This window comes from Paramormyrops kingsleyae, chromosome 18, assembly GCF_048594095.1.
Source record: "Paramormyrops kingsleyae isolate MSU_618 chromosome 18, PKINGS_0.4, whole genome shotgun sequence".
NCBI lineage: Eukaryota > Metazoa > Chordata > Actinopteri > Osteoglossiformes > Mormyridae > Paramormyrops > Paramormyrops kingsleyae.
In genome coordinates this window covers 18,509,821-18,536,475 of record NC_132814.1, presented here as the reverse complement: position 1 = coordinate 18,536,475, position 26,655 = coordinate 18,509,821, and the positions used below count along the sequence as shown (strand labels likewise).

Below are 26,655 nucleotides of genomic sequence, written 5' to 3'. Positions count from 1 at the left end.
AACTAAAGCTGCGATTCCCGATTCTCTCCCCCAGGTCTGCCTAGAGCAGGACTTTTAACCCAACTCAAGCCAGGCCTGGCCAATTATTGTCCATGAAGGCCAATCCCAAGCCTCATCACGTCCGCAGGGGCAATTTTTAATGATTATTTTCATGTTCTATGAAAGCTACAATAATAGACTTGTTACACTTTACACTATATTTACTATTAATTCAAAGAAAGATGTGCAGGCAAAAAACGTGGTCATCTTCATTGGCTTCTGCCCAAGTCTTTTAAAGCATGTGGCCTGCGACAAAAAACTATATTTATTGAAATATCAGGAAACACCCCAAGGCAACAGCCAACTCAAGTGGAAGTAAAGAAGCACAATATATTCGTTAACATATCAGTATTGGACGATGTTCGTTAAAAAGACATCAGTATTGGTCTCAGTCTTGGTCAATATTGACAGCCAATATTTCAGTCAATATTTGGAGTTACCAGCACCAAAGCTAAAGATGTAGCTACTAAAATAACAGAGCTACTGCATTGGACAAACAGCCATTTTCTGTAGTGGGGGCAAATAATTTCATCAGCTCATTCACCATTTAACCAAACCAGTAGCCCCAGACTTCAGTGACAGTACAAATTTAGCCATTTATCGTAATCAGTCAAAATTCCCATATCGGCAGAGGTGGCAATTTCAGGTCCAGAAAGTAAAAATTCAGACCATGATTTACTTTCAACCAACCAGTTGAGCATAAAGAGTCACAATTACAGAGTAATTGTCTGGATTTTTACTTTCTGGACCTGAAATTGCCACCTCTGCATATCGGTGCATCACTAAGTGTCTGACAGAGTCATTAATAAGAATAATTTCAACCTAAAAGTTTAGCTTAGTCTGATTCTGGAAAGATAACACGGTGTGGACGTTCAGAAGTTACTGAAATACCTGCCTTTGATCTACACAGAGTGGGCGTTTAAACGCTGATTATGTGCGTGCAAAGAGGCCCTTTTGAATTCTGGTTTTAAGTGACTGGTTACTCAAATGGCTATTTTTCACTGTCACCAGGTATACATCAAGTATAAAACAGTGTTTCCCAGTCCTCAGGGACCCACAGACAGTCCATGTTTTTGTTTTCCAGTCAGGAGCTGGGAGGGAGCAAAAATGTGGACTGTCTGGCAGGGAGCTCGGAGGGAGCAAAAACGTGGACCGGCTGTGGGTCCCAAAGGACCGGATCGGGAAACACTGGTATACAGGAATCAGACAGACACGGATGCTGACAGCTACAGAAGCCCCCCCGAGACAAAGGCCAGTTCATTGGAATAGGACAGAACTCTGAAAATAAGACTGTTTGTCTACTCTATTACCTCATTTATAGCTAAACCCAGGAGTCTTCTAGAAGGACGCTGAATTTAATCACCCTCAGCAACAATAAACCGACTACTGGTAGCTCAAAGATTTTCTGACTAGCAGAATAAAAACCACAGATACTCCGCTCCTCCCAACATATACTCTGAAAACAAAGACAGATACGTCAGAACAAATAGTTAAAACGACCTGCTCTGATCTCTATATAGGTCACTCCGCCAGCTTTTCCATTGTGTCAGCATGGTCTTGTAAAAAAAAACAAAAAATGTTTAAACGCTGTAGAAAACTACCTCGTCTGACCTAAAATATATGAATTCCTTCAATGTTCTTTCCAAGTCCACAGAAATATATTGACCGGCAGCAGCTGATAAACATAATATTTTAAGGCTGCTATCGGTGGCCGCAGTAGGATCAGATCCATTACTGCGTCTCTTCTGGCCTGAAATCCACGAGGGATGAGTGGTACCTATTATACGGAGGTCAGACTGTCCTCTGTGTTGATGCTCAGACTAAGAAGGACAGTGTTGGGAAGAGGATCACTTCAGTACACTCATCCATCCATCCATCCATCTTCTAACTGTTTATCCTAGTCAGATTCATGGGACTGATGCATTGTGCAGGACAATCTGTACATTATAATGTACATTACAAAGCAGAAATTTACAAGTTTACATCTGGGAAGTATGGAAACATTTGGAGCCGATTCGTGGATTTGGATGCTACACCCATGATTGGAAGGTTGCTAGTTCAAATGATTGCACCGTTGGGCCCCTGAGCGAGGCCCTTGGGCCCCATTGCTTGAGGTCCCCACTTTTCCAAATAAATGTAACTTATATGCTGATTAACAGATGAAGAGGCTAAAAGAGCCATTTCACAGCACCCTCTAAAACTGCCTGCCTTTCTTCTGTCTCAGTATTGGTCCACTTGTTGCCCGGCAAATGGACCAAGTAATACAAGATTAGCAGTAAATAAATAAGCTACAGTATATCAGCACAGGACATTATTGGACTGTCTTAGCCTCTAAAATGAATCATAGCTGCGCTAAAAGACAGCATATATGCTACCAGCACCAGAAACACATTTAAGAATGAATAGATATGGAAACAAAAAAATTCACACAGGGTATATTCATAGCAAGTAAGAGTAATAAAAAATGAATGACACGATATTGTGATATCTCTGCTGTTCCACAACACCAATAATCAACATTGCCGTCACATTAGTTAGGTACATCATAGGCAAAATAAACTGCCCCAGAACACCCCCCCACCCCCAAACTGGAATTGCCTCCAAATGACTTCTCTGCTCCCCCCCCCCCCCCCACCCCGATTTCTAACAGACTTGTTGCTCTCTAGTCTGAAACTGAAAGGAAAATGTAAAACCAGCAATGTTTTGATAACAAAAAATACATAAATAAAAACGCACCCCCATATAAAAGAGTCCTTTAAAAACAGGGTGGTGGTTTCTGAACATCACGAGCTGACCACACCCAGCACATTTTCCCAGACATGTTTCATGAACAAATAGAGCCATTTTATTATGGCCCTCACTTCTCAGATTGTGGGAACCTACATTTGATTTCTTTCCTCTTCCTACCCCTCAGAACAGCAAGGGGCTGTGAATTCAGCCTTAAAGAATTCGACCAAATGGAAATTTCCACAACTATTCTTACATTTTAACTGGTCTACTGGAAACTACCACTTCCTTCACATAAAAATGACAATAAAAAAGACCTGTCCTGCTTCCTGACCATATATGCACTACGTGTGTTAACAACCACGCGTTCCAAAAATTATTTTTGCATTTCGAGAAGCATTTAAGTTGGTGAAAACCACACCGGGGCTGGAATTAGCGCCTTGGTTCTGGCTTAGATTTCTTACGTTTGAAGAGGGCAGTGGCGGCTGCGGCTCGCATTTCTGCCATCGTTAATATACTGGAGACAAGCAACGTCTCCTCCCCCGGGTATCTGATTATTGTTGTAATAAGGTCGATTGTAATATACGGCTGACCCGATCGTGACCCGTTTTTCCGGTTTGCTTATTTAGAGTTTAACTAGCCCAGCCTCCTTCTAGGGGCCAGTTACTTTGAGCGATGACAATAAGTCACTGACAATCCGTTAAGTGTAGCGCACAGTATACACCAGCCCCCCCCACCAGTCACTAATACCAGATGTTGGTATTAGTGACTCACACACGGACCCCTCAATCAGATAAGGCTGCCCATCAGGATTCTTTTACTGTACGCACAAAGACCGGAGCGTTAACATATAATTTCAGTTAATGTTATATAAACACACTTATCTTTGCTAGAAATCAAACCGTGTTGCTTAAGTCACCTTAACATTCACATGACTTTAAACAAGGTCATGATGCACGTGGCTCCATGCAGCGACGCAGGCTTCTTGGTGACAGTGCCATGCTGCAATAAATGCATATCTGGATAGTTCATTACAACGACTTCCAGCACGTAGATCGCGGTGACATAATTGCATCTGTGTGAAGAGCTTGCCGGTCCTCTCTCCATCCCGTTTTTTTCTGATGAAGAAGGCTTGAGAATTAATTCAGATATATGAGAAAACATACTTCAGCCATATTATAACGACCAAATTATATTTACTTCATCAGACTGCGTAGGGTTTATATGCGCCTGAATCCCGTCTAACCTAAAATCGCATTAAGCTGCAGCTCAGCCAATTAAAAATTTCGATGTTTTAGCACCAGACGAGTTCGCGTCGGAGAAAATCTGTTGAATGGGACCATGTGCTAAAATATTAATATTTCGGTGCGCCGATGCGTTTGCCAGTACCCACGTTACCTAATAACAATGCTGGGGGGTTACTGTCCATCGGTCCAAACGTCGTCTAATTCACCATCGTTAATTTAAAAGTTTGTCACCATTTGCAAGCTTTACATAATCGTAGAAATGCATGTATTACGCGTCTTATTACAATACTGCGATATCTCTAATTTGTATGGATTAGACATGGGTTTTAGTTTCTTGAAAGCATGTAAATGTGAAAAACACATCCATCTGAATAATCTATAACTTACCTGAAGAAAAGGGCTCCGGCTTGTATTTACTGTAAAATGCGGGCGATTGCTTAGATATTGCTAAACGACGTAGTTGAACATAAGCACATTAGTTTTATCTACATTTAATCTAAATAAAAATAACCTATCAGCAAGTGCTGCATCGCCCTGAATGTATAAATACTCTCTCTAACACGAAGCGAATATGCTACATGTAGCAGGAAAACACGCCTGACTTACCGCTTGGATAGAAAATGAAGAAGCGTCGCTCCTTTTTCCCTGTGCGTGTGTTTCTTCGGACTGGGGAGCTCGCAGCCCAGGATATATCAGGATATATCTATGCCGATGGTGGATCTGACTCGGGGGCGGAACCGTGCAGCCGCCGTGCGCTGAGTGACAGCCCCCCAGCCACCCCCGGCAGGACGGTACAGGGATGTATCATTCAAAAGGCTCGTAGGACATAACGAGGAAATAACGGGGACCACAAAAAAGTCAGCATACTGTAGTCGTTTGTAATTAATTTTGGTAGCAAGTTACAATTCAGTTTATTAATTCGCTTGGGGGCAACACGGTGCGCATAAACATTGCAGTTCTGTCTGTTACGTATCCGCGCGTTTCAGCTGCTGTTTAGCTGGTCGTCAGTGAGAAATAAACTATCTATCTACATATAAATAAAATATTACATATTGTACGGTCGGGCACGGGCCGCAGCGCAGGCTGGTGACGTCAGCCCGGTCTTCATTTGCATATACCAGCCTCTTTTGGTTAAGCCGCTTGTTTGTCTTTTTATTAATTTCTGTCTTCATCCTTTTTTATGTGAATCATCTTGTGTGTTTGTGTTTGCCAGTACTTTTTACTCATGACTAGTGTATCACTGTCACGTGAAGAGTTACGTCCTGTCTAAATAACCCTGAGCATCTTGCCCATTGGTATTAGGTTAATAGCAGTTGTTTAGATTTTTCTGGCGTAGGCCTACTCGCAAATCCTTTCTGTTTATGTTTTAGGTCTAATATAAATACAACTATCCTACTTATCTACCAAATTACTTGGTTTTGGTTATGATGACATTATTTTCCGTATATTTACATAATATACACACACAGACATGAGAGATAAGTATTGATCCTATCCCAGATGAGCAATGTGGAAATGGATAAAAAAATAAATCCTGAAACAGAAACAAATCTATGCACTTTTATCACTCAAATATAACCAAACAGCATCTCTCTTGCCTTTTTAGTTAACCAAGATATTCAAATTAAATAATAGCTATAGGGCAACTGGCAATTCAAGCCTCCATTTTCCTACATTTCCGCAGATTGTCCAATATCCTACCAAAGATTCCTCCCCACATCCTCATCGTATCGAATACCATCAAACTCCAGTAGGTGCTGGTGCGACTAGCAGGTTAGCGCATCCTGTGGTCAGTGCGGATCCTAATGCCCCAGTGCAGTGACTGGGTCCCTGTGCGGTAAAAATGCCCCAGTGCAGTGACTGGGTCCCTGTGCGGTAAAAATGTGCGTCATATGGATGAGATGTAAAATCGAAGTCCTGACTATCTGAGGTCATAAAAGATCCCTGGGCATCTTTCGGAAGAGTAGGAGCGGTACCCCGGATGCCCTGGCTAAAACTGCCCACTGTGGCCTTATCAGATCTGATCTCCTAATCATCTCCTATATCTGCCATTCTCACGGCGCGGCACGATCTGAAAAAGGGTCGCGAGGCAGCATTGGAAATGTAAGCGTTTTAAAACCGGCAAGCTCCTCTGCTGATCCGGGATCAGATTTCCCAGCGCCAGTCCCAGAATTGACCTATATGAACGGGTCTGGGATCTGCAACTGCAAAAACTAGAACACTCAACCAATCCGAGAAGTCAAACCACAGATGCTTTGTTTAAAATTCACTAGCAACATCCAATCAAATTTGTGCGATAGGCATTGATTGGTGTAAATTGCACAGTGCACTGCACACTTCATAGCACATATTTAGACCTATACCTGATATAGGGTTATGACTTAGCTGGCATGGAAAAAATTGGGTCGCAGTGCAAAAAAAGGTTGAGAACCGCTGCCCTATATCTAACTGGCAACTTCTCTCCTGCCCCTTCACCACCTCAGCTACTGTGCAGTGAGCGTACTGGTGCAGAATAGCGACTGTCGCATCACCCAGGTGGGGGCTACACAGTGGTTGGGGTAGAAGTGACTTCCCATTTGGTTCTGTAAAGCACTTCGGCTGTCTTGAAAAGAGATAATGAATGAATGTTACATTTGCACAAGTCATTTCAATAAGCAGTATTCACAATTTGGTTTCGGTGAATTTAATGCATTTAAATTACCCATGTTTTCACACGGGTCCTCTGACGACGTGGCATACCCATTCAAGATGGACCCCTGCCTCATGCTCTGTACCTCACCGTAACCTGTGTATAAAGATAAATGGTATAGAAGATGGATGGATGGACCGACAATAGGTCTACAAACAGATGCCATGTCCATATTGTGGTGAAACGCAGATACTGCACAATCGCCTCAATAAAGTGAACGTCAAAACAACCATTATGATCAACAATCTACACGTTCATTTTCTCTCCGCCTCTTTTCCCAGCTATTAACACAATCAAATGCCACCCTATTTAATGAAGGCTTGTTCACATCTCTTTCCAGGATAGAGCTCCTCCACGTTAAAAAAAAAAAAAAAAAAAACATTATGGAGAAGCACAACTACTGCACATATAAATTTCCCAAATAACCGACGATTAGTTTTTGTTAATGTGTAGGGGAAACCCCCATCGGGATTTCCGTGGAAAAATGTAACAAAACAGACACGCATTTTAGATTTAACTCTACCATTTAAAAGTGTTATGATCGCCGGTACTTCACAACCATTAAGTGCACATGACACCGCAGCACCGTACCAAAATGTAAGAGAATATTCATGTAAAGAAAAACACTATAATAATATGGGGCGTAACACATTACTGTTAGAGTTTCTGTATTGAAAAAGGAGACAGTTACACAAAAGTACAGTTGATATTTGTCTTTAGAAAGAACGCTACAATAAAATAAGGAATCTGCAAAGCCTGTAGTTACGCTTCTCGTAATGGCATACGTAAATACAAAGGCAGTTTAAAATACTTGCTTTTCAAAGCACATCATTTATCATCAATAGTGAAATAGAAGACAGTAACAATTTTCATCACGACAACGAAAATAAAAATTTATATACAAATTTATGCGCTGACACCTGTTAAAATATGTAATATTACATATAAATGCTCTGTTTCACAAATACATTTTTCCTCATCCTTAAAAGAAAAACTTATACATGTATCCATTTAACAATAACTGCTTTGCAATTCAAAAGCCTTTCGTTAATAAAAGTCCCAAAAGATTTAGGTCATCTTTAACAAAATGAAAAAAATACCAGCAACCCTGACCAAGGCAAGCCGTTGGAAGATGGATGAACATACTACCAAAATATCGTAGTTAAAGATGTTTATAAACAGAGTTCTGCGGTAACAACCCCTCGTCACGGTCTTGTGAAGACAAGTGCTTAAGGGTTCTAGGTCTACCAGTTAGCTGTCCTCACATTTAACTGTAATAGATTAATGGTAACCAAGACAAACATTATTAATATTGCGGAATGACTATTATTAAAACCTGCGCGCGTGTTTTGCATGTCGCATTTCTGCTTTCAGTATGACCTCTGGTACATTCCCTCCTTGGCATTGTTGCATAGTGCCTGTTGCTCCAAAAAGAAATCCCGGCCTTTGTGTCCGGAATCTTCCTTACGCTCTTTCCGGGATCGCCGCAGGCCATCTTTCATCATCCCGTCCTCTTATGTTCAGTTCTACGTTCATAAATCTTCAAATGGGCCATAAGGTCTGAACACTATCAGCGTTGCTGGCTTGAATTAAAAAAAAATAATAATAATGAAAAAAAGGACTTTCTGGCGCCCTCATGTGGAGCAGCAGAGAGCTATCTGCTGCACCTTGCCAAGGTCCGTGAGAAGCTGCTTGATCCGCAGTTTGAGCTGGGGAAGGCGAGCCAGCGGTTCTGGTGGTTCCAGTTCGCCCGTGTGGTCCAGCCAGCTCTCCAGAACTATGGGGCCAGAGAAGGAGGAAATCGTGAACTTAGCAGTCGGAGAGCTATGAGGCTAAATGTAGCCCAAGGCGGCTTTCAGTGCTCTAGGTCAGACGTTCCATTACGGAGAGCCGAGCGTCGACTCGCGACCCCCCGTCACACCCCCTGAGCGACACGCTCCGCTCAGATTTTCCGTTTCGATACTGCGCTTGAAATTCAGATTTAATGTTAGCATGAGGCTAGTTACATCTGTTTAGCACCAAGTTCCTAATGTCAGAAATATTACACAAAAAAAAATACTAAAAACACAAAAATAATTATTATTCATTAATAATTATCAATATAATAATCAACTGAAAAACAAAGTCACCAGAGGCTTTAGGATGAAATCTCAGCACTTGGTCCATATACATGAACAGAGCGCTTACGTTAAGTTTGGTGCGATGCTCAACACTTACGTGAAATGGGCTAAAGTGTGGCAAATTTTGATTAAGCTAGCTGTCACTTATCTTCATTCCCATGTTGATCAGATTGGGGGCGCCCCCTGGTGGCCACTGACCTAAGCAGCCACTCAGGTCACTTACGCCTGGGGCTGGTCATGAGATAGGGGGGCAGAGAGGGCACAGCCCTTAGTTGTCGGAGGCCGGGGAGCCCACTGACCGTCCAGCTCCCTCTCGATGAAGTCCATCCTATGCGTGACCTCCTCCTGTACAGCCTCGATGTGGTCCAGTAGGTTTATCTGCCACTGCTGCTGCAGGCTGCCCTCTGCCTCCGCCTCTGCCGGTTCGCTCTTCACCTGGCCGCCTCTGTCCCCGCTCTGCTTCCTGCAGCCGTCCGCCTTCTGTAAAAACACCCCGTGGCTTTTAGCCTCGTCACGACACCGGAGGTGTCTTCTAAGCCCCGCCCTCACCTCCCAATCAGGGCCACGGTCACCTTAGCGTTGGTCGGCCACTCGAGTTGCAGGGACGGCTGGATCTTGCCCCTGTCGGGGTCCAGCGGGACCCCGTACCGGTGCTCCAGGGTCAGCAGGTCCTCGGTGCTGCGCAGGCTGTCCTCCAGCTCCGAGTCACGCGTTTCCACCACCAGCCGCTGCTCCGTGGCTGGATAGTACGTGTGCGGCTTCTGGTAGCAGTGCTCGCTGCTGATATACGAGTCCTGGGCAGCTGTGTGGCCCATCTTCTCCCCTCCAACAAGTGTCGAGTGATACATGCCATCCCCGTCCTGTGCGTTGTCCCCCAGGGCAGCAGGGGGCGCCAGCCCCTTCTCCGTGCTGGCCGTCTTCTTCGGCTTCTCTGCCCGCTTCCACGGCTGGCACCAGAGCTGCAGTTCAGGGTGTGACTGGCTCCTGTCAGGATGACAGACGGCAGGGTAAAGTCAGGCGTGACAAAGAATGAATCATTTTACTTTAAGCTAGTCAGTGGTTATTTATATAGCACAGGGGTGGTGTGTGACTCAGAGGGCTAGGACTCCATGTCTGTGACTGGAAGGTCGCCGGTTCGAACCCCGTGACCAGCAAAGTAATGCCATTTTGAACCCATAAGCAAGGTTTTCTACCCCAAATACCCAAGCATGGCTGAGTGACCCTGGCCTGTGACCCCCAAACCTGCTCTCAGCTGTATATGAGAGCAAGATGGGGCTGAAAAACAGACAAATTTCTATTCTATGTCACCCAACCCTCCACAACCCAGACACACCGATTCATTAGGGCAGGTGTGGCACTGTTGAGGAAAAAAACCACACACACACACACACACACACACACACACACACACACACACACAACAGAGAGAACATGCCGAATTCGCACATACGGTACCGGGGCGGAAGGCCAAGGTGCTGGCACTTGCCAGCCACGTCCAACAGACCCAGAATTTTAAAAGTTCCTGCAAATTCTGTGAAAGCTTATTTTTGTTCCCCTTGTTAATTAAGGCCTCAGACTAGCTAATATTTAGGCAAAATGCTAACTGCTAATGGCATGACACAGTACAGACCCATTAACTTAAGTGCCATGCAAATCATAAATCCAGATAGAAAGTATGTGTGCAACTTAATTGCATTTAGTTTCCATCAATCTCAAGCTACTGCAAAAATTAATAGTAGCAGAAAAAAAAAATTATTAACACCTAATTAGACTAATAAATTAGCTTTAAAGGAATGTTATTTCTACACATGATTAGATGTGTGGTCTCAAAGGGAATTCCGGGAAATACACAGGATCAGTGTTCAATAACCAGGGGAGGGCCCCACAGCAGGTCGCCCTCTGCAGGCCGATCAGGGCAACTGCTCCGTTTTCCACCATCCAAGGTTAGGACTTACTGCAGGACGCTGATCTTAAGCTGCAGGCCGTTGAGCACCTCAATGACATGGTGCACGTCTCCTAGCAGCTGGTGGGCGGCGGTGATCTTCGAGGCGCTCTGATCGGAGTAGTTCTCCTCTAGGAATGGCAGGCCGTACATGTGACCTCTGTCCAGCCAATCACTGTCATGCCTGTAGTGGAGGCTTTGCCTCTGCCCTGGAAATCAGCGCCAGTATGACAATCAATAAGCCATCTTCGTTCACCATCATGTACACGCACAAAAAAAATGTGCACCAAAGACACTAGGTGGCATAGTGGTTAAAATTTAAACCACACGCAAAACAGCAAGGATATCTAAGGTGATATTAAAAATTTCCTATAACAAAAAATGTTCAAAAGCGAAAATGTACTTTAATTCTTGAGATTTGCTTGAATTGCCCGCTCTAGGTTATACATAACTGCTTTCCACAAACTTTGCCACGGATGAGCTTATAAACCGCTACATTTTCTTTCCAGTAGGGGGCAGCATTTCTCACCAGGCAGGTATCGACAGATATAGCAGGTGTATCTCTCCGGCACGTTGTCCTCCATGAGCCCCATGCATGCGCCATGTTGCCAGGACAGACACTCCTCACACTGGGGAGGGGGGATGTTACCACAATACTTAAGTCACCAAACACCCCATACAGTCTCACATTCAATTTCGGCAACACTGGCAACCCCCCCATGGTCAGGTGACCCGCAGAAGCCCCTAACCTGAATCATGAAGTCATTCTCCTCCTGCACCTTGCAGATGCAGCGCACGACATCGGAGCCCAGGCCCGGTGCAGTCACGCCTGGCACAGCATCCAGCTCCTGAAGCTCCTCTGTGCTCCAGACGGGGCTGTCCGTGGACCAGTCACTCCCACTATCCTCGTCTGCGTAAGTCAGACATGAGTCAGTGCTCTCCAGACTCACTCAGAGCTGTACGTGCTTCCAGTCATGTACGAGCGGAGTTAAGAGTGGAGCTCGTTAGTCTGCCATCACACCTGTTCCAACCCCAAGAATAAAATGCAACTAGTTACCGAGGTATGTAGACTGATACGGTTTAAATCCAGGTCTGGGCGTCTACATAAACGGCTAAACTTCCTAAATCTGGCGCATCGATCAATCGGTCTATGATATTTCTGCACAAAATGTGCTGGTCCACAGTCACCAAAAGGTCGGGAACCCCTAGCATTGCGGTACAGCTATATGCATCTGTACCCTATGAAGACCTGGCATGCCTTTCTGGGTGCCTCAGCCCAGTGCGGCTTGCTTGGGTATTGGGCTCCAGGCCAGTTTAAACATTTAGAAGATGGAAAGATGTACTCATTTTAATGAACAGTATTAAAATTTACTGACAAGCATTACAAAATTATTTCTCCTTTTTTTTTTTTTTTTTTTAAATCCCCCCCACTTGTGTGATTTGATGGCTTGATTTGGTTCAGCCAATTAACAGCCTAATCTAGGTTAATAAAGAGCTCAAATGGAACAAGCACGGGGAAGTTCAGGGCTGGGGGTGGGAGACCACCCTCCTCATTCCCATCTCTGTGCTCCGTTCCAGAAACATCCAATTTGAAGTCAGATTTCACAGATTTACATCTGACAGGCTCCGAGTTTCACCCGGCGGGCAGCAGGATGGCTCTCTACCTGATTTAGACTTTTTTCTCTTCTTCTTCTTCTTCTTCTTCAGCCTGATGCGCAGGAAGTCTTTAATCTTTGCTTCTTTCGCCCGTTCCCTCGCCACTGCCAGGCACACAGAGGTACAGGGTCACGACCCATATAGATTTATGACAAGGACACGGCCCCGTGCGCACGGACAAGGTGGCTGCATGAGATGGGTCAGAATGCTCAACCTGCATCGGCCGTGTTCGGGTCCCTCTCCAGCACCTTGCACCTCAGCTTTTCCATGTGGTTCTCCCTGCTCTTCTCCTGCAGCGATGGCCGCTGCCGGTTCCCAGCCCCACCACCAGGGGGAGCCAACGTTCGCTTCCGCTCATTCAGTTTGCCCATTCGGGAGGGGTACAAAGTCCGGTGGGTGGAACCTATGCAAAGGAGAGCAAATCTAGTTACTTAAAAAAAATTAAATGAGAAAAATGCTAATCTAAGCAAAATTCACTCAGTCATTTGGTTTTTCTCAAACAGACACAGTGACACAACTACAGAACTGAACTAAAAAGAGATTCAATAAAAATATGAAACATTTGATTGAATGATTTGATTGAACATTTGATGAAATAAGGTTCTGGGCTTATCCCTGGGGTTACACAGTGTATAAATCTATCCATCACACTGTAGAATTTCTATAATGAATGTGGGTAAGAGAGCCCTTCTGGGATCAAATCTCTATCATAGAGAAAGAAAAAAAAAAAAAAAACAGAGAAACTGACTCAAATGAGTGGAAGTGGTGCGCCGGGTCCTGGGGGTGTCCAGGGCGGCCTCCTGCCTCTCAGAGGCCCTCGTCTGCACGCTCCGGGGGGGGCTGAGGTCTGCCTCGGCCGCCTCGTCCCCCTCGTGGTAGTACTTGACATGGTAGTGCAGCAGCTTGGCCTTGCGGAAGGATTTGTGGCAGCCGGGGGCTCGGCACTTGAAGGGGTTGTGGTCCAGGTTGATGGAGAGCACAGGTGGCGGCTGGTTCTTCACCACTCTGTACACTGGAGACGCGGGAATGGGCGGGTCAGTTCTTGGTGTCATGTGAGCAGTGTCATGTGACTCAGAGGGGCAGGGTGTGTACTCACAAGGCTCCCGGCTGTACTTATTGGGGTTCGGCTGCTGTGTTTTTCTCACTAGCGGAGCTGCAAAGAAACACAAAAACTCAGATTATTTCACCAGTTCCAGACACAAAGTGGGAAATACTATTTAGCTTTTATCCAAAAAAAATTGAGAAAGCAGAGTCAGCCAGATCCTGGAGCAATTGAGGGCATAAAAATAAAATTGCTCTGGCGACCCTGGGATTTGAACCAGCAACTTTCTGATCACAAGCACAGTTCCCCAACCGCAAACTGCCCCAGCTCTCTCCCCTATTTCTCTGCTGCTCCTCTCAGACCTCAAATGTTGGCCTGATACTGTCAAAGCTTACACAACCCTAACAGTTCATACGTGCTGACATTGGATCACACCTTGTACAGCAGGGTCAGGTCCCAGCTCTGTGGGCGGTTTTGGGGTCTCTGTCTGTCCCTCTATGTCCAGAGTCTCCCTGTCGGCTTTCGCCACCGCCACTGTCGCTGTGGGGGGGTCCAACTCTGCTGGCTTGGACTCCACAGAACCAGGTTTCTCTGAATAAGGGTACAGGGTAGACAAATACGAGAACAACAGAACAAAGTTATAAATCACTCTGATGCCTTCTGAGATTTACCTCGGGAAGAATTAACAGGCATGGGTCAACTGGTCCAGCTAGAAGAACAGTCATTGGTTTAACACCAGTCACATGACTTCCCATGATTTACTGCAGTGACATATGTGCTCAAGGCATTTTCTATGTGTTTGAACAAGAGAGCGGAAGACACTACAAAATAGTGCACAGCAGGTGAAAAACGGAGTGGCTTTGAATAAACCCCAACCACCTGCGGCCTATATCAATGACAGCGGCAGGTTAAAATATCTTTCAATTAATGACACGTCAGTGAGACCTAACCCCAGAGACTCTGCGGTTCACGGTGTCACCTTACAAGTGACGATACCCTGGTGTGTTTCTCATGCTGACCCTTTGGGTGTTTTGGTCTTCAGTGGTATTTACTGTCTGCTTCCCAGGTTGGGAAACACTGGTCTGCTCAGGGGCTTTTGTAAGGGAGGAATATCCAACGACCTCGGATGAGAGGGACGTCGAGTGTTTTCGAGGGCAGACCTGTGCTGATGTCTGGCTTGCTTCTCTTCGAAGGTGGGCTCTGTCCAAGGCAGATCTTCCTCTTCCTCAGCTCGAGAACTTCACGTGGAGTTTCCGCTGCTCCTGGGGAGAGAAGACAAAACGTCGTCAGCAGACACCCATGAATACAAATTCAGAACGAGCTTCAGAAAGAAGAAAAAGGAAAAAAAACAACAAAAAAAAAAACATGAAGAACACAAGTAACTATAATCAGGAAGTTTGCACACCACCTCTCTGAAGTCTGCGAAACACGCAACACAGAAATCGTACACATACAGCTCTCGCTCTATTTAAAACCAACCTATGAAAATGCAGACTAGCTCAAAGAAACATCTGTATATGAACGCGCTAAAGCAAAAAGGTGAAAATTAAAACTTGTCTTTAGTAGTTATTAATGGTATATTTGATATAAGGTAGAAAATTTGAATTATGTAAAATATGACTTAAGAGCTTATGGGATGGATTATTTATGTTATTGAGAACTGACTATTCTATTTGCTAAAATATAGCATTATTGACACCATATTCATTGTTGTAGTTTCAGTCCTTATTGTGGTTTAAGTGTCATTAAAATAATAACACTATTGGGGGCATTGTGCTCTGGTGTAGAACCCAATAGAATCACCAGCTGACAGCTGGACGGGTCCAGCAGAAACCCACCTTCTGCCGGTCGGGTTTGCCGGCCTCCGTTCTGGTACGGAGCCTCCTCCAGGCCGGCCTTCAGATGTTCTGATATCTCCACCTCAGCCTTGACCTCCATGAGCTCCTGCAGAGGGCTGGAGTCTGCAGACTGGCCCCCCGGCTCGCCCTCCTCTTGCACTCCCACGCCGTTGGCCTCCCCGGCCCCTGGCCTCCCGGGCAGCTCCCTCAGAACCCGTCGACCCCCCTCCCTGGCCGGCACCGCTCCCCGGTCGCTTTTCCCTCCGAGGGCCCCGCTGGTCTGCCTTCCAGTCTCGACCCCCAGATCTTCCATCTTTGCGGGCACCTGCTCCTCCTCCATCCCTCTCTTTTTGCCTGCCCCACCCTCCCCCTCGCCACTGGCGGCCCGGTCCAGGCTGCTCTCTTGGACCCTTCTGCTCTTGACGTTCCCGTTCTCCGCAGACCCACGTTCTCCACGGGACCTCCCGTTCTTCTCATTCTGCTGCTTTCTGAACTGAGCTTTGGCTTTGTTTTTCTCCTCCGATTTTGACTTCCCTCCTTTTCTCTGTGAGAGACGAGGAGAACAATAAAATCAGGAATGACACTATTTGCCAAGCACGTTACAGAGTGTTCTAGTCCATTCAGTACAGCTCAATATAAAGAGACAAGCCAACTGACAAGAACAACAGACTGTCATCTTTTCATTCATCTGTCCGTCCATCCGCCTCTCTGGGACTCTACCCCAGGCAGCATAGGACACAAAGTTCTACATAGATATTCAGAGCAGAGTTGGGGTTCAAACCTGCAAATCTGTAGGCGAGAAGCTCCAGTGCTACCCACTGAGTCACTGTAATCCTTTATTGCATTATTTCCCCAACCCAGTCCTTGGGGACCCCCAGTCGGTCCACATTTTTGCTCCCTCCCAGCTCCCAGTAGGTGGGAGCAAAAACCTTAACTGCCTGCAGGTCCCGGATGGGAAACACTGCCCTGGGAAAGAGGCTGATCAGATTCCAGTTTGTCCTGGATAGACCTGTAGTGGTTCTCCCAGCATGCACCCCTTAACTACACAGAGCAAATACAAACTGGCACGTACACAGTAACTACATTATAATCCCCAACAAAACCAGTCAGGGCTGAAGCACCTTTGACAAAATGATATAGAAGGACCTGCCCGTAGACAAAGCTAATTCTTAATGTCAGCCTGAAATGAATAAAGGAGGTCTCACATTTCGGTGGAAAGACTTCACATGGATGTCCTTCACAGTCTGGACAACTCCATCGAAGAACTTCACAGTATAGGAAGCTGAAAAGGACAAAAAATAAAAAAATTAAAAAAAGGAGTGAATCGAGTGACTTATCCACTATAACCAACACAGCCAAAGGCTAGATTCGTTTAAAATTATCCCACATTAACATTTATGACATTCCCAGAAGTTGTGTTCTTGTGAAAGGACATTCAATACCAGATACTACAGTGGCCCAGTGATATTCCAAGAAATCACCCCGCGGTTCTGCCTCCATCCAGATCCTGGACCGGTTCCTCACATTTTCATTGACATATATTTATTTAGCACACACTCTAGAGCGGCGCAGACGTGGGGAAAGTTTGCGGTGAAAGCGCAGGGTCAATCAGCATCCCAGGGGCAGCTGGGATTAAGGGCCCTGCTCAAAGGCCCAGCAGTAATATAACTACACTGTCAGCCATGGGACATGAACTCACAACTGGCCGGACATTTTATTTTAGCAGAAGCTTTTATTCAAAAGTGACATACAATGCAAAGGCAAAGTCAGACAGTCCCTGGGGCAACTGCTGGGCCTTGCTCAGAGTCAAAACAGAGAATTCAGGCAACTGAGCGTGGGATTTGAACCGACAACCTTCTAAACACGGGCAAAGAGTCCTAACCCACTGAGCCACACACTGACCCATGATCCCACACTTATTATTAATTATTATTATTATTATTATTAATAATAATAATAAAGAGTACCTACCATCCTTGTTAACAGCCAGGACCCTGGCTGGATAGAAGCGGCAGTCTGACCAGCTGGCAAGGACCTTATCATTCATGTGAAAGCGCTGTGGAGACAGGAGACATGCAGAGTTTCCCCATCGACATGAAACACGAGCGGGGGGGCGAACGGTTAACGACGTCAGCATGAAATCCGTGCCTGTTTACACTTCCGCTCGAATGTCAAAGTAAAACGAAAGCACTAAACATAACCAGAACAGAACATAAGACTTTGTTAGACATATACATTTCAAATCAAACCAATGTTTTATTTATCAAATGCAGAACAGTATAGCAAAGAGCGGTAGATGCAGGCAATGAAATGAGTTTCCCCTGACAGCTCTCTATAGTATGTGACACAAGAGAAATAACTAAAATTGTAAATAAAACAGCAAACAATTTGACTCCTGTTATATATTTTTGCACTGTATTTTGTGCTGTCTTTAGTCATATTTTGCCTATCAGAGCAATCAGGACGACAGAAGGATAAGATTCATAAACAAACTATTTCTAAAGGTGGCGTGTCACTCACTGTGTGTGCATGACGCTGCCATTTGGTGCTGCCGTCGTTTATGGCCTCATTCCTAGTGCCTTTCCTCATGTTCCCAGCACCTAGCTTATAAGGTGCTTTTAGTCAAACTGGGCTCTTAACTGGGTCTGGCTAAATGCACCAAATATGAAGTCTAAAGTCTTCTAAAAACACAACAATTTTTGTTATCAAGAAAATAAAACATACATCTTCAGCCTACTTTGGCTGATCTGTGTCCTGTAAACCAAATGACCACAAATTAGCAGGAAACCTCAAATGTAAAATGGAACGTTCTGTCGGCCGTTTTTTTCAGTCTGCCCAAACTGGCTCATCTGCTAAACGGACAGTCAGAAGTCCTCATCCAGTAAATCATAAAGGTCAGGTGACAGTAAAGGTCATTGCTATGGTGACATGGTGCCACCAACCGGGCCGGCCGGCCGGACTGACTCACTCACCGATCCCCCGCTGCTCTCCCTCAGGCCCTCCTTCCGCAGCTGGATCCTCTCCATCGGCCGCAGGTACGAGCTGCTCCAGTCAAACCACTCGTCGTAGCGATGGCTCCACTGCCGGTAGTGAATCAGCACCCGTTCCTCATCGTAGTCGATCTTCTCGATGCTGGCCACGTACCTGGTGGGCAAAACGGGAGGGGGGGGGCAGTTAGAAGAAGGGACAGTGGCCGGGGCGTCATGACACCAGCCACTAACGACCAGCTAAAAAGAGGCTCAGTGCAGGACAGGTGGACCAATGAAAGGCGCAGAGCAAATGAACCACTAAGCAGCGAGATATGAAACCCTAAGAATTTAAAATCGCCCCTGATAAAAACCACCACAGCAGATTGGGGTTAGGGGCGGGGCACTGAATGAACTGAATTCCAGTTAAGAACATTCTGGAAATTACTGACCAGTTCTTCAAGCTGTCTCGAGCTTCTAGTGGAGCTCCAACTTCAAATTTGATGCCCCTTCTGTTGGGGGGGGTCCTGGTCATCGTGAACACGGGGGAGGCGGGGGGGGGGGGGGGGGGGGGTGGTGCCTAGCAGGCAAACACGGAACACGTCAGCATCACTGCAACCTTTAAGACACTCAATCATCATCCTAAGACTTCACTGCCATTAAACTCTGGGGGGGCAAAAAATGCCATGGAATAATTAATCAGCATGAATCGGGATGAGTTCTAACATCTAATTAGGACTTTCGTTATAAGCCACTCCACATCAAATTGCTAGAAACAAGGGCAGCGTTAGCCAGATCTGCTGCAGTCTGAGCTTAGACGAACAAAGCAGGAGCAGCTCAACTATTCCTATGGCGAACAAAACCCAACCAAAGAGCCTGTTATCAGAAATTTTAACTTTAACAAAAACCCAGCTGTCTCCAGACCATCAATGTTAACAATGATTAAAGAAAAGTGGAAGAATAGGTGTAAAACATGGAGGAACACCCAGAGCTGGGCGTCCGAACACATCTGAAGGTTCGAGTCCCTGCCAATCCGCAGAGGCGACACCGGCTGACTGCAAACCCCTGTAATGCCATCGCCTCAGGGCAGCAATTATGCGGATGGCGAGAACCAGCAGGTGAGGTGGCTCTGACTGGGTAAAACATGCCGGGCAAGCTTTTCACAGCCTCTAAGGGGCACAGAATGAAAAAAATAAGAACCAGTGCCTCGGTGAGAGTCCAAGCAGAACAGCAAGTCTGCAGTTTGGAGGAGGAATTGGGACAAGTCTGAGTTCAGAGCCTGACAATTCAACCAGCATCAGTCTGTGTCCTGACAAGAACCCAGTCTGCACTTCTACGGAGGGGGCAGGAGGCTCCGGGCAGGAAATGAGTAATGTGCGAGCGATCATATCACGTTTCTCTGTCAAGAAGCAGCAGGAAGATCGGTCGTGATTTATTTTGGAAATCTTTCCAACGCTGACCGTCGCAAGCATAAGTCGGCGACGGCTTTCCGCTAAGCAGCGACTAAACCACGCAGGCAGGGAGGGAGGGAGGGAGGGAGGGAGAGAGAGAGTATCGGCGCGCTTCAGTGGCCTGCATTACGCAGATCGACCATCCACGACCCGTCTTAAGCTGAAACATGGGCGTCTTCAGATGCCTCCGATCACTCGGGGCTGTAGCCCCTGGTATTCTAAGCCGAGCCCCGAGTATTTTAGCCCTGATGCCAGTCTTCCTTCAATAAAAAAAAAAAAAAGTCAAGCCTCAAGTGAACTTGACTTTGCCCCTGATCTTTTCAATAGCTAGAAACTCCCCTGGGCTGAAACGTGACACAATTTAATAATATTTTATAAAAAGGTACCAAGAAGAGTCATAAATGCCTGTTATAATGACCGGTATTTTTGTCCACCAATATGTCTATTTATATGCTTAGAAACTCAGGGGGGAATTAATATACTGGGAAATCAATCTGAGAAATCTGATTCTGGATTTGAAATCATACTGAAAAAATGTGGTGTTTTCAATGTAATTTCAAGGAACGCATATAAACACACGGCTGTCAGATAAAAAAAAAAAAGTTTCTTTATTTCATAATTTGCCCTTGTTAAAAGGCAAAATTGTACAGGAGTTGTGCTTTGGTGATCGCCAAACAGTCCCGAACTGCGCACCTAGCGGCGTGCAGACCGAAATCAGCAGGCGGCATTTCGGATTAACAAGTTCAATAACAATGACGACGACAACAAATAATAATCCTTTTAATTACCAATGCGTAATGACATTAGCTTCTTGTAAGGGGACAAATATTTATCCTCGATAGAATTAACGTACGCCATGATGAAATCATAATAAAACTGCCGAAGGCATACTATACAGATTACTTAATCTTAATAAAAATGAACGCGTTTGTTCGTCGCATTTTCGCGCACTCGCGCCATGCAGTGATCGCGAGGACACGCGGCCGAGCGCCGCGAGGACGGGAAGCGCCGCTACACAAACACCCGACGCGGATGGCGCGCTACGCGGGAGTTTTCCGCGCTGTTTACAATGTGGCCGTCGCGAACGCGCATGGGGACGCGCACGACCAGTCCAAGTATGAGCAAAGGCAACGCGTCAAAAAAAATATGACATTTTATGGACTCCCCTGCAGTTTATAAGCACTGGCCTAAAAGCCACCCTCCTAACCTTCTTTTGACTTTTGTCCATAACCCGGCGTAGGCTACCTTTGCGGACACGGTCGCGCAGAAACGTGCATGTGGTATTTACAGGACCGAACCTGGCTTCCAGCGGATCAGTACGCCTTACATTTAACTTTACGCAGGTCAGAGCTCATGAAGAAAGTTCCCTTTAATGTTTGAAACCTGACGACAAATACGAAGAGCGCTAGTTTAATATCAGGTTTAATTATTGCACATCTCCCCTACATCGCTACCGCTTTGCCGATTTCTGAAAAGCTCATTGGCTCACGCCTCTGACGGCTCCAAATTCTAAACATCTTATTGGCTGATATGACTGCCAATCAGGCCACAACTTAGCAGGGGCCTCATCTCGGCCTGCTCTTGATTACATTTCACTTAACCATATTTACGGCATGAGCTGCGAAGGATCCAACTTCCCATAAAACTCAACGAACCCTCTAGAAAGGACATCAGCGGTACTTTCTCAACAGACGCGACACGAATGATTAAAAACGCAATTTCACACCAAAGCATAACCGCATTCAAGCCATTGCGGTTTAAATTTCCTCCAAACTTCAACAGCATCAGTCGTGAAATAGCATGCTGGCAACTTTCACTTGTCACCCACATCATCGCTAATATAAACAATCATGGTCCATATTCAAACCGAAAATCAGAATGGCTCCAGCAGATGGCCTGTGCGGCGCACCACAATAAATGATACTCTTACCTAAGGCTTCCCGGAGTTCTTATTTCTGACCGCCCGGTAACGTCTGGACAGCTTGACACTCGCCCCGGCTTGTCATGTGCTGTGCCGCTACCTCTTCGAGCGGCAGTAGACCACGCACTTTATTTTCCTGTGGTGTTGGCTGAGCTGCAGCGTGCAGCGCCGCCGCTGTCACGGCGTGGCTCTCATCCTGCGCATGCGCCTGCTCGCCTTCCAGAACTCAATGGCGTCTGCTGGCTGGACTTAAACGGGTCTTAAAAATCCGTCGAGCAACGTTAATTGGATTCAAGCGAAAATGACAAGGTAAAGAAATATGCAGCAAAGGATCTCGCTGATTGTAATAATTAATATATAACTATGTATTTTAAATTGTTCGCAATGTTTATCTGAACGTTCTGTATCAACCAATTAAACGTGAATGGAGACCGACTATATTTACTCTGTATTATTTTCCGTGTCTTGATATTTTCGTGTGTTGCTGCGTGGCTACATTTCCCCCATTCGATTATATATTGATTATTTAATTCTTCAAGTAATGTGTTTTTGTTTTTTTATATATTTCGCTGTTAGTAGCACTTGAACTATGTGTACAGACGTGGCAAACTTAAGAGGCAGATGATTATAAGTAATACGAGTTTGTGATTAGCAATGTGTGCTATAATTGCGCGGTGGAGTGATGTGAGAAATAAACAGGAAAGTAGTTAAGCACATTCCCGGAAATATCTCTTCATTTCTAAATTTTGACTCCAAAAAGTCCAGAAAATTGTAAGATAATTTTTCTGTCGGGGAAACATAAATGCTGGTAGAAATTGTGTACAAACTGTGTCCCGTTATACCACCAATTATCCTAATAGTCCAATTTCACAGGGGGACGTTCGTCCACCAGAATGTATAGTTTATATAATATTGTTATATATTAAAACAGGTTTAGTCGTGTATGTTAACAGGTCGCTCGGAATTCGGAATTTTGTGATTTTAGTCTGATCATAATTTATGTGCCGATTTCCCTGGTATTTTAAGTATTACTTTAAAATGCTTTAGCGTCTTCACGGGTATGAGGGGGTGCTGAGAAGTTCCTGGCTTTGCCCCCTTCCAGTTGAAATAGAAAAATGAGTGTGGGGGCATATGACAGGCTAATATCTTAGTATGTAACTGTGCAAATATCAGGTCTTTGCGATTCTTAAAACTTTTTTCTTTTAGTGAGAAGCTGTGATGGCAGAGGCACAAGCAACTTTCATGTTGTTGGAGTTACGGGCCATCATGAAGTTTCTGCTTCTCCAGGGAAAGTCAGCAAAGGACATATACACTGATGTGACAAACACTGGGGGAGAAGTGTCCTTCCTACAGCGCTGTCAAAACCCGGATATCGCGTTTCGAGACTGGGCATTTCACCGTTGAAGATGAGCCCCGCAGTGGGCGGCCCCCAACCTCAACTGACCCGGCAACCTGCGATGCTGTCCATGAGCTGATTATTGAGGACCGGTGAATATCCACAAAAAAGATGAGCACAGATGCGTCACATCTCATGGGAGCATGTTGGGTTTGTTATCACCACTATCCTAGACATGCGCAAGATTTCAGCGAAGTGCTGAAATGTCTGAACGGTGATCAGAATAAGGAACGAGTTGAAGCATCCAAAGCCGTTTTGGCCCATTTTGAAGCTGCACAGGACTTTTTGGCTAGGTTAGTGACTGAGGATGAAACCTGGCTCCACATCTATGATCCTGAAACCAAGGAACAGTCAAAGGAATCCCCACAGCCGAAGAAATTCCGAACCCAGAAATCGGTCAAAAAAGTCATGGCGTCCGTTTTCTGGGACAAAGGCGGTATTCTGTTGGTGGACTACCTACCTTAGGGCTCTAGTATCACCGGACAGTATTATGCTATGGGCAGTGATGGCTTGATGGTTAGGGTAGCGCACTTGTAATTTAAAGATTGCAGGTTCGAATCCCCCACCAGCAGGTCACCACTGAGGTACCCTGAGCAAGGTACCGTCCCCAAGCACTGCTCCCCGGGCACTGAATTAGCTGCCCCCTGCTATGTCACGAAAGTCACATATGGGTCAAATGGCGAGGTCACATTTCGTTGTTGTGTGCTGTGGTGTGTTGACAATGACCACTGATCACTTAATTCTAAATTCTAACATCCTGGACCAGCTGAAGGAGGCAATTAAGACGAAACGCTGTGGAAAGTTGACCAAAGGGATCCTTTTTTTGCAGGACAATGCACCTGCGCACACGTCCAACGTTGTGGCTGCCAAATTGAACACCCTGGGTTTCCAATTGGTCCACCATCCCCCCTACTCACCTGACCTGGCCCCTTCTGACTATTACCTGTTCCCGAATTTGAAGAAACACCTGAAGGGGCAACATTTTGAGGACATTTCTGACGTTTAAGATGCTGCTGAGAGCTGGTTTACGGCCCAACAAAAGGACTTTTATTTGAACGGTCTAGAAAAGCTGCAACTACGCTTTACCAAATGCATCAGTCTCAGGGGGGAATATGTTGAATAAATGCGTTATTTCATAACTCTGGCTCTCTTCTTTCTGGGCAAAGCCAGGCTCGTTTGTGTGAATTCACTGAGCTCTTCAGAATGACTGAATTCAATGATTAAGAGGTGTGTCCCAATACTTTTGTCTGTATAGTGTATCTGTGACTATGGGTTACAGTCTCCTGATTCCAAGCAATCATTTCTCTGTCAGGGCATGCCTGACACCTAATGATCTGCATGCTGTGCACGGAGAATCTTAATCCACAACCAGAGGACAATGATGTATCTCTGGTGCCAGGTGCTGCTGTTCCAGAATGGGCATTTGGTGCAAGCGCTTGGCATTTGAAGCTTGGAAATAACACACTCTGGCAAAAAGAAACGCTGATGAATGCTGGATTTTCTTTGCAAAAAAATAAGGTTTTATTTGGCTCAGTTTACACATTCATCCAAGCACCAAACTATTTCTTTAAGCAGGGATTCCTGTGGATGCATTTTTAAACAGTCAATTCTAGGCAATCAATTCACTTAATTTTGCTTAATAATCTTGTTGCTTCTAGTATAAACAGTCCATTCACCCATCTTCAACCCGAGAGCTTGTATTTCATATACTGACCAACGTCCCTTTAATGATTAACTCATAGTTTGGATATTATTACCTGGGAAAGATTAACATGTTCCATGCAGGCACTTTGCACCGTTGCATAAGCAGTTTGTTGGTACCCTATATGTAGATAAAATAGTAAGTGATCCCATACGTGCACTAACACATAAGGTAAACAAGACACACCTGGTCGCCAGATGCTTTTTAAAGAATAGTCGGCTCGTTACGCATGAGCATAGTCTCTTTATGAACTACTCCGCCATCGCTTGTACTTTTTAATGAATCCCTCATATTCCGAGCTAGTATATACCATTCTGTTTCCTCAATTTTTAGTTGAATTGCGATTCTCTAAATATACCCCTCTTTTGGAACGCATATCTAGGGCTGGAAACTAAATTCATCAGAGTAAAGGCGAGTAGTAAAAAAAATGAACACTTGCCGCTGATTAGTAAAAATAAATATAGGTAGTGCTGTCAAAGATGACGTTAGCGTTAATTTTAAACTCGCGACGTGTTATAATTTCTTTTCGCTCCCGCATTTGTTAATTTTGATACCCCAGCGGAAGTAGTAGAATAGCATGAGCAATGCTTTCTAATAGGGACCTGTAGTATTTGGCAAGCTACATCGAATCGAAACTGGAAAATAGAATGCATCACTGAAGCATCTTAATGCAGACTTAAAACTCTTGATAATCATAAAATGTATGGATAGCTGGGTGATGGATGGGATTGGCTGTGTACCGACCACGTTACCATGTGGTGCTCAGACTGAGTAAACTGCTTACGGAAATTAATAAATGATATATTTGGCCTATATATGAAAATATATGAAAACTTTATTACATGGCAATTCATTATTTCAAGATATGTCTTTTATTATGCTTTATGCTTGAAAAGTATTTTGTAAGCTGTAAAAACTTTGTTTTTTTCTGAACTAACCCAGTTGGCTAGTAACAAAAATTCTTAAGTTCCATCCCTGCTCACATATCAGTTATTGAACATTTTACTTCTTTATTTCTCTTATACAGATTCCAGATGCATTATAATTCCCTCATCTGTAAAGAATTTCAGCAGGTGTCAGGGTCAGCTCCCATCTGTCCCCGTCTTTCGTGTCTTCTCCCCGTTTGGCCAGCAGGTGTCACTGGCCATCCTATCCTGCATGGCTTAGTGAGCTAATTGTGAGGCCTCCAAACCCCTCTTTCGTGTGTTCAAATCCCACCTCCTTTGTTTTTGTAAATTTTATTCCCTAGTGTTTCATTTGCATCAGTTTTCTAGTTCCTGTGTTTTGTAACTTGTATTCGGTTTTGGTTTATGCTTTGTGCCCATGGTTGTGTTTTACCTGTCTTTGTTATTCCTCTAGTGTTAGATTCTATTTCTTAGTTTCTCTGTTAAGTTTGAGCTCCTTGATTTAATTAGTCATTTCATCTGTTGCCTGTTTTCTTGTGCCAGTCCTTGTGTGTTCTACCCTGATTGGTTAATTGTTTCATTTGTCACTCCTGCTGCATCATTACCTGGTTCAGATTCCGTATTTATGTTCTCGCCTTAGTTGGATGTTGTGTTATCTCGTGAGGTGTATTTCGTGTGCTTTTCAGTAGGTGTTCCAGAGTCTTAGAAGTTATCCTGTGTTGTTCTCTCTCTCTCTCTCTCTCTCCCCCTCCCTCCCTCCCTCCCAGTGTTTTCAGTTCTGCTAATAAACCCTGTTCGTCCCATCAGCCGCCGAGTCCATGACAGCAGGCCTTTGTGTTAATTTGTAAAAGGGCAGTGAAACTTTAATGTTGCCCCATGAACTGAAATTTGAAACGTATGCCAAGATGCACATTTGTATGAGACATTTCTAATGCTTAATACTAATTTTAATACTTAAAATTACGACTCCGAGAGTGACTATGAATCAACGAATTGCAGTTATGTCTGTTCCAT

General features: G+C 44.9%; 2 protein-coding genes across 9 annotated transcripts in view; both read right to left on the bottom strand.

Moving 5' to 3' along the window:
- Window positions 1-4,774, bottom strand: part of ndrg3b (ndrg family member 3b) — a 36,660-nt gene extending 31,886 nt beyond the window's left edge. For 3 of the 5 annotated variants that reach the window (XM_023798742.2, XM_023798743.2, XM_023798744.2), the window contains exon 1: window positions 4,620-4,774. The gene's annotated coding sequence lies outside the window, so the exon portion shown is untranslated. Of the gene's footprint in view, window positions 1-4,400; window positions 4,430-4,619 lie in introns of those variants that run through there. The other 2 variants (XM_072702315.1, XM_072702313.1) reach the window with 2 other exon arrangements.
- Window positions 4,775-7,353: 2,579 nt separating this feature from the next.
- Window positions 7,354-21,818, bottom strand: phf20b (PHD finger protein 20, b). 4 transcript variants are annotated; one of them, XM_023798736.2, is made up of 18 exons: window positions 21,648-21,818; window positions 18,273-18,444; window positions 17,821-17,904; window positions 17,272-17,356; window positions 16,506-16,582; window positions 15,301-15,844; window positions 14,623-14,724; window positions 13,898-14,053; window positions 13,517-13,573; window positions 13,169-13,432; window positions 12,635-12,823; window positions 12,429-12,524; window positions 11,514-11,674; window positions 11,294-11,393; window positions 10,778-10,973; window positions 9,395-9,806; window positions 9,122-9,302; window positions 7,354-8,479 (listed from the first exon to the last, which is right to left on the bottom strand). In XM_023798736.2, the coding sequence occupies exons 2-18, from the start codon at window positions 18,324-18,326 to the stop codon at window positions 8,337-8,339; spliced, it is 2,901 nt and encodes a 966-aa protein (XP_023654504.2). In that variant the 5' UTR covers window positions 18,327-18,444; window positions 21,648-21,818; the 3' UTR covers window positions 7,354-8,336. The 4 variants fall into 4 exon arrangements, with proteins under 4 accessions (XP_023654504.2, XP_023654506.2, XP_023654502.2 ...); XM_023798738.2 differs by having other exon boundaries at window positions 17,821-17,900; XM_023798734.2 differs by lacking the exon at window positions 21,648-21,818 and adding an exon at window positions 18,719-18,817.
- Window positions 21,819-26,655: the final 4,837 nt, after the last annotated feature.

Coding starts and splice junctions, on each gene's coding strand:
- phf20b (XM_023798734.2), bottom strand. CDS start 18,801: ATGACCAGGACCCCCCCCAACAGAAGGGGCATCAAATTTGAAGTTGGA. Junction 14,725..15,300: donor GCAAACCCGACCGGCAGAAG/GTGGGTTTCTGC, acceptor TTCTCTCCCCAG/GAGCAGCGGAAACTCCACGT. Junction 12,824..13,168: donor CACCACTTCCACTCATTTGA/GTCAGTTTCTCT, acceptor TCCTTTGCATAG/GTTCCACCCACCGGACTTTG.